At 45.6% G+C, this 12,500-nt stretch overlaps 1 protein-coding gene across 2 annotated transcripts in view; it reads right to left on the bottom strand.

Annotated features, from left to right (window-relative positions):
• Positions 1 to 12,500, bottom strand: part of LOC143139617 (ATP-dependent 6-phosphofructokinase, platelet type-like) — a 36,820-nt gene that overhangs the window by 5,598 nt on the left and 18,722 nt on the right. For both annotated transcript variants that reach the window (XM_076300200.1, XM_076300201.1), the window contains exons 11-18: positions 12,081 to 12,145; positions 10,581 to 10,650; positions 7,748 to 7,894; positions 7,300 to 7,370; positions 7,035 to 7,122; positions 6,105 to 6,257; positions 2,482 to 2,646; positions 2,040 to 2,101 (exon numbers count right to left, since the gene is read on the bottom strand). In XM_076300200.1, the coding sequence (XP_076156315.1) occupies positions 2,040 to 2,101; positions 2,482 to 2,646; positions 6,105 to 6,257; positions 7,035 to 7,122; positions 7,300 to 7,370; positions 7,748 to 7,894; positions 10,581 to 10,650; positions 12,081 to 12,145 (821 nt within the window). The remainder of the gene's footprint in view (positions 1 to 2,039; positions 2,102 to 2,481; positions 2,647 to 6,104; positions 6,258 to 7,034; positions 7,123 to 7,299; positions 7,371 to 7,747; positions 7,895 to 10,580; positions 10,651 to 12,080; positions 12,146 to 12,500) is intronic.

Below are 12,500 nucleotides of genomic sequence, written 5' to 3' on the forward strand. Positions count from 1 at the left end.
AACACACACACACACACATAGAGACCCTACAGCAGTGGTCCCCAAACTACGGCCCGCCACCTCATTTTGGGTGGCCCCCCAAAACATGTCCGTGGTATATAGAATCTGGCCCGCACGGGAGTACGACATCGTCAAACTATAACCTCCGTAATTTCCCCCATTAATTTACTATGGCGAGTCTTAACAGTACACATGTAATACTCTTTTTGTCCACTGGTGGTTGTTTTGGTGCTGTTTTGCGTTTGCCATCGAAAACGGAATGAAATGTAGGCCTACCTGCAAACAATGTAAGAGGCATATGCTGACTGCATCAGTGCTCTAAGTATTCTAAAAGTTTATCAATTATTTGTTAATAATTAACTAACTTCTATTCAAGTCATATTTCTGGGACTTCCTGGGATAATTATTTCTATTTTTTATTTACACGTTCAAATGTTCATACAGAGTTCAAAGTTCTCATCAGGTGAGTGAAAGTTAGAATGGTGGTCATTTCAGATGTGTTTGCCAGCACTTCATAAAACTCTCATAGTTTGATAACTTTAAATTATTTGTAGGATATAGCTTGTTCACAACTTGAGCTACGTATGCAAAGAAACAGAGTCTTTTTATTAGTATTATTTCATTTGAGCTACATTTCACACTGATATGGCATGGTGGCAACATAAACACAGCTAGCAATGGTATTAAATTGCAGTGATGATTAAATGTAATGGAATATTCAACTAAGGTAGACTGCTGTTGTTCACAGCACTAAGCTATTTATGGTTGATATACTCCGAGTCTCTGGCCATCTCTTAGAGCCAGGCATAGTGAGCTTGCCCTCGGAAGAAAAAGTTTGGGGACCACTGCCCTACAGCTTCTGCTACAAAAACACACACACACACTACACACACACACACACACACACACACAGACCCTACAGCTTCTGCTACTAAACACACACAAGTGCACACAGGTAGTGTGGTCTGTACCTGTCATTGTAGTTCTCATTCCTGTGGATATCACACAGCAGATTGCACAAACCCACAATGAATCAACACACACACAAACTCACTCACACACACACACACACACACAGAGACCCACATGCCATCCAACTAAGACATGAGATAATACTCAACTTTCAAACAACACACACACACACACACACACACATGTTTCACCTGAGGACTAGTCCTCTCTGGATGCTGGTTTGCAGGTACACACACACACACACACACACACACACACACACACACACACACACACACACACACACACACATGTTTCACCTGAGGACTAGTCCTCTCTGGATGCTGGTTTGCAGGTACACACACACACACACACACACACACACACATGTTTCACCTGAGGACTAGTCCTCTCTGGATGCTGGTTTGCAGGTACACACACACACACACACACACACACACATGTTTCACCTTAGGACTAGTCCTCTCTGGATGCTGGTTTGCAGGTACACACACACACACACATGTTTCACCTGAGGACTAGTCCTCTCTGGATGCTGGTTTGCAGGTACACACACACACACACACACACACACACACACACATGTTTCACCTGAGGACTAGTCCTCTCTGGATGCTGGTTTGCAGGTACACACACACACACACACACACACACACACACATGTTTCACCTGAGGACTAGTCCTCTCTGGATGCTGGTTTGCAGGTACACACACACACACACACACACACACATGTTTCACCTGAGGACTAGTCCTCTCTGGATGCTGGTTTGCAGGTACACACACACACACACACACACACACACACACACACACATGTTTCACCTGAGGACTAGTCCTCTCTGGATGCTGGTTTGCAGGTACACACACACACACACACACACACACACACATGTTTCACCTGAGGACTAGTCCTCTCTGGATGCTGGTTTGCAGGTACACACACACACACACACACACACACATGTTTCACCTGAGGACTAGTCCTCTCTGGATGCTGGTTTGCAGGTACACACACACACACACACACACACACACACACACACACACACACACACATGTTTCACCTGAGGACTAGTCCTCTCTGGATGCTGGTCTTCATCTTCTCCCTCAGATGCTCCACGTTAATCTGTAGAGAGCCACGACAGAGAGGATCTCCAACACGTACACTGTGTGTGTGTGTGTGTGTGTGTGTGTGTGTGTGTGTGTGTGTACCTCCAGGTCCCAGATATCGAGGGGCTCCTTGTAGATGTTAGGCGTGTGTGTGCGTACGCGTGTGTGTGTGTGTGAGTGTGTGTGTGCGTACGTGTGTGTGTACCTGCAGGTCCCGGATGTCGAAGGGCTCCTCGTAGATGTTAGGCGTGTGTGCTAGTGTGTGTGCGTGTGTGTGTGCGTGTGTGTGTTTTTGTGAGTGTGTGTGTGCGTACTTATGTGTGTGTGTGTGTGTACCTGCAGGTGTGTGTGTGTGTGTGTATGTGTGTGTGCGTGTGTGTGCGTGTGTGTGTGTACCTGCAGGTCCCGGATGTCGAAGGGCTCCTCGTAGATGTACGCTGCGTCGGCCCCGGCGGCGAGCCCTCCAACGCTGGCCAGGTAACCACAGTAACCGCCCATCGTCTCGATGATGAACACACGCCGCTTCGTTCCGCTCGCAGACTGCTTGATGCGGTCGCACGTCTGACACACACGCCACACACACACAGTTACACACAGATACAAACACACACACACACAGTTTCTCTCTCTCACACACACACACAGTTATACACAGATACACACACACACACACAGTTTCTCTCTCTCACACACACACACAGTTTATCTCTCTCTCACACACACACACACACACAGTTATACACAGATACACACACACACACACAGATGCACACACACAAACCCACACTCAAACAGTTACACACAGAGACACACACCACACACAGTTTCACACACACACAGTTATACACACATACACAGATATACACACACACACACACACACACACAGAGTTACACAAACACACACAGTTACACACGCTTCCTCATGCTCGCCAATTGCTTGATGCAGTCGAATGTCTAGTACACACACATAGACGCATTATAATCACACAAACACACACACACACACACACACACAGATAGATAACAATCACACACATGCACGCTAAATAGATATACACACATGGATACATTACAATTACACTAACACACACCAACCACATGCATGTACATACATAATCATCATGCAATATTACAAATGGTACACACAAGAGAGAGTGTGTGTGTGTGTTAGTGTGTGTGAGTGTGAGTGAGTGTGTGTGCTCCTGTACATCTATCTGTGCTTCTAGTGATCTCTCACCATTTCCATCTGTGTGTGTGTGTGTGTGTGTGAATCCTCTGAGCCCTCAATACTACCCACTGAGATAATTATACTTGGTGTCGTGTGCCAGGCCATTGAGACCAGACCCTCATCACACAGGATCTTTGGCTATGAAGAGAAGGTTTGGCTGTTCAAACACCAACTCAACTATCACACACACTAACTCAACTATCACACACACCAACTCAACTATCAGATATTTGGCTATGAAGAGAAGGTTTGGCTGTTCAAACACCAACTCAACTATCACACACACCAACTCAACTATTAGATCTTTGGCTATGAAGAGAAGGTTTGGCTGTTCAAACACCAACTCAACTATCACACACACCAACTCAACTATTAGATCTTTGGCTATGAAGAGAAGGTTTGGCTGTTCAAACACCAACTCAACTATCACACACACTAACTCAACTATCACACACACCAACTCAACTATTAGATCTTTGGCTATGAAGAGAAGGTTTGGTTGTTTACACACACACACCAACTCAACTATCAGATCTTTGGCTATGAAGAGAAGGTTTGGCTGTTCAAACACCAACTCAACTATCACACACACCAACTCAACTATTAGATCTTTGGCTATGAAGAGAAGGTTTGGCTGTTCAAACACCAACTCAACTATCACACACACCAACTCAACTATTAGATCTTTGGCTATGAAGAGAAGGTTTGGCTGTTCAAACACCAACTCAACTATCACACACACCAACTCAACTATCACACACACCAACTCAACTATCAGATCTTTGGCTATGAAGAGAAGGTTTGGCTGTTCAAACACCAACTCAACTATCACACACACCAACTCAACTATTAGATCTTTGGCTATGAAGAGAAGGTTTGGCTGTTCAAACACCAACTCAACTATCACACACACCAACTCAACTATTAGATCTTTGGCTATGAAGAGAAGGTTTGGCTGTTCAAACACCAACTCAACTATCACACACACCAACTCAACTATTAGATCTTTGGCTATGAAGAGAAGGTTTGGCTGTTCAAACACCAACTCAACTATCACACACACCAACTCAACTATCACACACACCAACTCAACTATTAGATCTTTGGCTATGAAGAGAAGGTTTGGCTGTTCAAACAGTCACCAACTATCACAACTGTCTGGTGAAGAGGGTGCTCACTCCTTTAAAGGTACACTATGCAGGTTTAGGTGTTAAAGGTACACTATGCAGGTTCAGGTATTTAAAGGTACACTATGCAGATTTAGGTGTTAAAGGTACACTATGCAGATTTAGATATTTGTGGCGACTGTAGAGCTCCCTCTATAGTCGCGATATATTTATATGTTACTCTGCTGTTAGAAATTCAATTCTCATGACTTATCCCCCCTGTACACAATGAAAATGCTTTTGCTGTGGAGGTGAAGGATTAACAACAAGCAAAAACTATCTCCAAAGAGCTATATCTACTGAAAAGGTAATGTTTCACGATTCTCGTGAGATTTGTCGGGCCGACATTCTTGAAGTTGCATGGCTGGTTTTTTGGTAGGGACTCGCTACGTCTATGCTGTATAGCTATGCTAAGTAATCAATTTGCCTCTTACAGGTTCGTTCACCATAAAATCGGATTCATAAAGGTGAAAAATCACCACTACTCCCATGGCTAGCTGAGAAAATGCTAACTCACTACTTTCTCCCATTACTAGCTAAGAAAACGCTAACTCACTCCTTTAACTACTCCCATGGCTAGCTGAGAAAACACTAACTCACTCATTTAGCTACTCCCATGGCTAGCTGAGAAAGTGCTAACTCACCACTTTGACTATTCCAATGGCTAGCTGAGAAATGCTAACTCAACACTTTCTCCCATGGCTAACTTGGGGTAGCTGTGGCCTACTGGTTAGGGCTTCGGACTTGTAACCAGTGGGTTGCCAGTTCGAACCCTGACCAGTAGGAACGGCTGAAGTGCCCTTGAGCAAGGCACCTAACCCCTCACTGCTCCCCGAGCGCCACTGTTGTAGCAGGCAGCTCACTGCGTCGGGATGTGCTTCATCTCACTGTGTGTTCACTGTGTGCTGAGTGTGTTTCACTAATTCACGGATTGGGATAAATGCAGAGACCAAATTTCCCTCACGGGATTAAAAAAGTACTACTATACTATACAAAACGCCAATTCGCCACTCTGACTACTCCCAAGAAAGTGCTAACTCACCACTTTGACTACTCCCAAGGCTAGTTGAGAAAGCGCTGAGTCAGCGTGCCTTACCTCCACGATGGCGTTGAGGGAGGTGTCGGCTCCAATGCTCAGGTCGGTGCCAGGGACGTTGTTGCTGATGGTGGCGGGCAGCATGCAGAGGGGCACACAAAACTCACGGTGGCGCCAGCGAGCCTCCACTAGCTGCAGGACCGCCTCAAACGCCTGCGGGCCCAACACAGCCCACTGAGTGGGTGGTGGAGTGTGTGTGTGTGTGCATGCGCAACTATGTGGCGGCTCCAGCTCTGGTTCAGCAGCATTGTGAGAGGCACCTGGTGTTTGGGATCACCAATTACATTTTCGCAGATACCACCCTTTCAGCAGATAGAGGAATGGTATTGGCTAAGCAGCGGAAGATAGCGGAATATGATTGGCCAGTAATGCCCCTTTGGATCTCCAGACAGTCACACAATCTCTTGTGGCATGCTTTGCACAACTCCACAATGACCGCACAACACAAAAATAAATGTACACATGCAAAGACACACACATGGCAAGTATGAACAGACGCGTGCACACACACACACGCGTCATCTTACGCCTGTAATGGCATTGAGGGCTGTGTCAGCACCGATGCAGAGATCGGAGCCGGGGATGTTGTTGGAGACAGTAGACGGCACCATCACCATGGGAACGCTAAACGGATCATATGAATCCCGTGCTGCTAGCAGCTCCTGCAGTCCCAGATAGGCCTGCAGGCACAGCGCAAAGCCTCATGGGTAAACACAGAGCATCATGGGTTAACCCAGATTTACATGGGTTAACGCAGAGCATCATGGGTAAACCAAGAGCCTCATGGGTAAATACAGAGCTTCATGGGTTAACGCAGAGCATCATGGGTAAACGCAGAGATTAATCTGTGTTATTTATTACGTATATTTAATGTGGGAAATAAGGGTGTAATTGTGTGTAATTACAAATGACTGTGGTGTTGTTTGTGCAACGCTGCATCTACACTCTACACATGACGACTTCTTCTGGAGCTGTTGCTGTACTAGCTCATCACTACTGCCCCCTACTGGAGCTGTTGCTGTACTAGCTCATCACTACTGCCCCCTACTGGAGCTGTTGCTGTACTAGCTCATCACTACTGCCCCCTGCTGGAGTAAACAACAATACTGCCTGCAGAGTCTGGATTGGACCGAATTCGGACTAAATCTGAACCATATCCGGACTTGATGTAAATGTGCTAACGTGTGAACCACATTCCTGACATCTTACCAGACGTGCTAACGTGTGAACCTCTGTTCCTGACAGATAACTGACATGCTAGCGTGTGAACCTTCGTTTCTGACGTGCTAGTGTTCCTGCTGTGCTTGTGTGTGAACCTCCGCTCTCATGTTCCTGATGTGCTCGCGTTCCTGTGAACCTGGTGTGTGGGTCGAATCCAGACTCGGCTGCTTTCGGGGAGGGGTCTTATCATAGGCTGAACGGGAAGAGCTGATTGGCCAGAAGGAGTGTGACCTCACCTCAAATCCACCAATCACCAGCAGGGCGTTGATGCGGTGAATCCTCATCTGTTCAGCTATCTTATCAATGTGCTTTGCAGGCAGGGTCCTACACAGAGCAACAAATTCAGTGTGTGTGTGTGTGTGTGTGTGTGTGTGTGTGTGTGTGTGTGTATTTCTTTGCCCTATGTAGTGATCCTCCGTCTGTGTGTATGTGTGTGTTAAGTGCCTCTTTGTCCCCAGTAGTGATCAGCCTTGTGTGTGTGTATGTGTGTGTATTAAGTACCTCTTTGTCCCCAGCAGTGATCCTCCTTGGCCGGTCCAGCCTCCAACATCACCCCACTTAATCTCCTTAATCTGCAAATCAGAACACACATATATATTTTATGGTGTGTAATGTGTGCTACCTGTGCCTTGATGTGAGTGAATGTGTGTGTGTGTGCTACTTGCCGTTTGGTGCGTGTGTGTTATCTGTACTTTGGTGTGTGTGTGTTTGCATGTTACCTGTCCTTTGGTGTGTGTGTGTGTGTGTTTGTATGTTACCTGTCCTTTGGTGTGTGTGTGTTAGCATGTTATCTGTCCTTTGGTGTGTGTGTGTTAGCATGTTATCTGTCCTTTGGTGTGTGTGTGTGTGTGTGTGTGTGTTACCTGTCCTTTGGTGTGTGTGTGTGTGTTTGCGTGTTACCTGTCCTTTGGTGTGTGTGTATGTGTGTGTGTGTGTGTGTGTGTGTTACCTGTCCCTTGGCGAAGCCTTCAAAGCCGTCCTGGACGGCCATCATGCGGTGCCCCTCTGTGATGCCCACTCTAACAGCCGAGCGCACCGCTGCGTTCATGCCCGCTGCTGGGGCACCCACATTCAGTACCGCCACTGTGAACGGACCCTGTCACACACACACACACACACACACACACACACACACACACACATGTACAAGAAAGCCATATGTAACAGAGTATTCGTCCGCCGAGTCGAACACTCTAACCACTGAGCTAAAAGCCCAGGCTTCCAACTCAGCGGTCAGAAGCGTTCTTAAGGTTAGAGGTGATTTATACGCGCAACTAGCATGCTAGCTCAGTTCGCCTCCGTTACACATATAACATTATAAAAACTTGCTGTCATTTCATCATTGGGTTGGACATTAAAGTACCTAATGGAAACAGCATTAGCGTCTTAACTACTTGAGCAGTGCTAGGTTAGCTTAGCATTAGTTTAGTCTAGCCCAACAAAGCAATTGCACACTCTGTTGAATCCTGAGCCTTTCTCTGCCTGAACTTCGTCAGTAGACATCCTGTCTGCACACCCAGGACTAGACTCTAGCCTAGTGGCAGTACTATGCGTTAGCCAGACTCTAGCCTAGCGGCAGTACTATGCGTTAGCCAGACTGTAGCCTAGCGGCAGAACTATGCGTTAGCCAGACTGTAGCCTAGCGGCAGTACTATGCGTTAGCCAGACTCCAGCCTAGCGGCAGTACTATGCGTTAGCCAGACTGTAGCCTAGCGGCAGAATTATGTGTTAGCCGGACATTAGCCTAGCAGCAGTGCTGTGCGTTAGCCGGACTCTAATAGTGGCAGGACTGTGTGTCGCTCAGACTTTAGCCTAGTAGCAGTGCTGAGTGTTAGCCAGACACTAACCTAGCGGCAGTGCTGGGTGTTAGCCAGACACTAGCCTAGCGGCAGTGCTGGGTGTTAGCCAGACACTAGCCTAGCGGCAGTACGGTGTGTTGGCCAGACTTTAGCAAAGCACCAGTGCTGTGTTAGCCAGACACTAGCCTAGCGGCAGTGCTGAGTGTTAGCCAGACACTATTAGCCAGACACTAGCCTAGCGGCAGTGCTGAGTGTTAGCCAGACACTAGCCTAGCGGCAGTGCTGAGTGTTTAGAGCCAAACACCTACATCATGACGGCCTTCCTCCTGACTCTCCTCCTCAATCTGTCCACCATTCTCCTCGGCCTAACGGGCACACACACACACACACACGCGAGTTTAAAACCCGTTGTGTATGTGTGTGTATGATGTATGTGTATGTATGATGCATGTGTACATTTTACAGACATACATTAATTCATTTAACAGACACTTTTATCCAAAGCGACTTACAGCAAGAGAATAACATTTCAGCTACAGTGCAGAAAAGACCTTAGATAGGAATTACTACTATTACCCTAGAAATTACTACTGCATCTGAGCTGCAGTGCAGAGGAGACCTTAGATAGGAATCACTACAGCATCTGACAACACTAGTACTGTCGGATAGAAATCACTACAGCATCTGACAACACTAGTACTGTCGGATAGAAATCACTACAGCATCTGACAACACTAGTACTGTCCGATAGAAATCACTACAGCATCTGACAACACTAGTACTGTCGGATAGGAATCACTACAGCATTTGACAACACTAGTACTGTCGGATAGAAGGGGGAGGTGCATGGAGGGGGGAGGTGCATGGTAAGGAGGAGGAGAGGGGGGAGGTGCATGGTAAGGAGGAGGAGGAGATGGGGGAGGTGCATGGTAAGGAGGTAAGGAGGAGGAGAGAGAGGGAGGTGCATGGTAAGGAGGAGGAGGAGAGGGGGGAGGTGCATGGTAAGGAGGAGGAGAGAGAGGGAGGTGCATGGTAATTGCGCATCAGTTGTGTCAGGTTGTCAGAAGTAGGAGGACAATAGGTATCTTTTTAGGTTAGGTTCTTGAGTGTGTGCGGGTGTGTGCATTAGGTTAGGTTCTTTATTGTCCCAAGGGAATATCTTTTTCACACATCAGAGGTTTCAAAGCAGCATAGGAGTTGAGGATACATTTGAACAGGAAGTATTTGAACACGTCTACAGTTGTGCAACATTCTCTGAAAATTTCAAGCATCTAGCATTAATTGTTCAAATGTAATGACCCAAGGAACTTTACTTAGTTACTTTAAAAGACTAGCCTGGCTAGCGCCACCACTTCTCAATGAGACGTGGTCTGGGAACCAAACGTTAATTTTCTCGTATTTGAAAAAAATGCCCAGATCCGTTTATTGGGTGCCACGGATGTCTATCAAATGCGTCTGTGCATAGCTCATCATCGTCTTGCTTTGCCCCTTGTTCTGTGATTGGTCCCCTATCTCAGGCGAAAATTTGCTCCATGGTCTCCAGGCTGCCTTAGCAGCGTGAATCAAATCGCGCGCAAGGCAGCATGGGAACACCCAGGCTATTAAAAGACTGTATTTTATTCAGATTCAGGACCCTGTTTTATTGGCCTCCATATCTCAGAAACTAAAGTAGATGAGTTTAAAAGTTGACACAGTTGTTGCTGTATAATCCCATTATTGACATTAAAAAGTATGAAGCCAATCCAAGATGTTCAGGCAGGAGACATGTGGTGCTGTGAACCAGCACTAAAAGACAGGATGTCACAAGCAGATTTAAAATAGCAGTAACATTTTGCATACATTTGTGTGTGTGTGTGTGTGTGTGTGTGTGTTGGGATGACACTAAACGTTGAGTCTGAATTCCCTTCTGCATGTGACAAACACACACACACACACAGACATACACATGCACACACAAACACATGTACACACACATATACTCACATGCGGGACCTCAGTGTCAGTCTTGCGGTGAGACAGCAGTTTGTAGGTGTTTAAGTTATTCTCAAAGCTCCTGGAGAGGACAGGAAGGCAGTGACAACAGAACTCTTATCATGACTCAGCAGCATGAATAAACTATAAATACGACTCAGCAGCATGGGTAAAATACGGTACAAACAAGACTCAGTAGCATTGGTAAACTATAAACATGAGTCTGCAGCTATATGCATGACTCAGCAGCATGGGTAAACTATAAACATGAGTCTGCAGCTATATACATGACTCAGCAGCATGGGTAAACTATAAACATGACTCAGCAGCATGGGTAAACTACGGTACAAACATGACTCAGCAGCATGGGTAAACTATAAACATGGTAAACTATAAACATGACTCAGCAGCATGGGTAAACTATAAACATGACTCAGCAGCATGGGTAAACTACGGTACAAACATGACTCAGCAGCATGGGTAAACTATAAACATGGTAAACTATAAACATGACTCAGCAGCATGGGTAAACTATAAACATGACTCAGCAGCATGGGTAAACTATAAACATGGTAAACTATAAACATGACTCAGCAGCATGGGTAAACTATAAACATGAGTCTGCAACATGGGTAAACTGTAAACACACTATGATGTAACCATGTCAACCTGTCACCATTCAGCGTTAAAAATAAGGGAGATTTCCCAGGTTTCTAACCCAAAATACGGGACATTTCAGCATTTGGCTTTCTGTTGCTGTCCCTCTGCTAACAGCAAGAATTCAGAATACAAAACTGCTGCACTAACTAAACGCCATTATCTAAAATATAACTCTAAACGCACATGCACTTTAAAGCAAGCAAAACAAAGCTTTGAAAAAATCTGAAGGTAGCAACAGGACAAAGTACAGAGACTGCCAGGTCTTATGGTAGGGCTAATGTTATGAAAGTAACAGCACTGATTCCGACTGAAACTGTCTCTGTAAAAATGACTCAGCTCTTCAGACTCAGAAAACTGTCTCTGTAAACATGACTCAGCTATTCAGACTCAGAAAACTGTCTCTGTAAACACGACTCAGCACTTGAGACTTAGAAAACTGTCTCTGTAAACATGACTCAGCTCTTCAGAAAACTGTCTCTGTAAACATGACTCAGCTCTTCAGACTCAGAAAACCGTCTCGGTAAACATGACTCAGCTCTTCAGAAAACTGTCTCTGTAAACATGATTCAGCACTTCAGACTCAGAAAACTGTCTCTGTAAACATGACTCAGCACTTCAGACTCAGAAAACTGTCTCTGTAAACATGACTCAGCTCTTCAGAAAACTGTCTCTGTAAACATGACTCAGCACTTCAGACTCAGAAAACTGTCTCTGGAAACATGACTCAGCTCTTCAGAAAACTGTCTCTGTAAACATGCCTCAGCACTTCAGACTCAGAAAACTGTCTCTGTAAACATGACTCAGCACTTCAGACTCAGAAAACCGTCTCTGTAAACATGACTCAGCTCCTACCTGCCCCTCAGTCGTACAGCATCATCAAATCTCTTCTCATCCATGGCCTTCTGCACATCCTGTGTCTGTGACACACACACACACACACACACACACACACACACACACACACACACACACACACACACACACACACACACACACACACACACACACACACACACACACACACACACACACACACACACAAGAACACACACAGTTTAGAGGGAAAAGGATAAAAGTGAACATACTGCATACTCACTCATTCATCATGATCTCTACTCACTCATTATCTAATCTAATATCTAATAATCAGTCTAATCATCTTATTAAGGAGACATGTTTGGGCCTTTGTAATCTTTGTTTCACACACACACACACACACTAACTCAGACATATGCACACACAGCACACAGATTTCTTTTTACATTTCCCATC

This window comes from Alosa pseudoharengus, unplaced genomic scaffold, assembly GCF_046254945.1.
Source record: "Alosa pseudoharengus isolate Yale_2024_CS ecotype anadromous, Long Island Sound unplaced genomic scaffold, YU_APseudo_1.1 YU_APseudo_1.1_scf_22, whole genome shotgun sequence".
In the NCBI taxonomy this organism is placed as follows: domain Eukaryota; kingdom Metazoa; phylum Chordata; class Actinopteri; order Clupeiformes; family Clupeidae; genus Alosa; species Alosa pseudoharengus.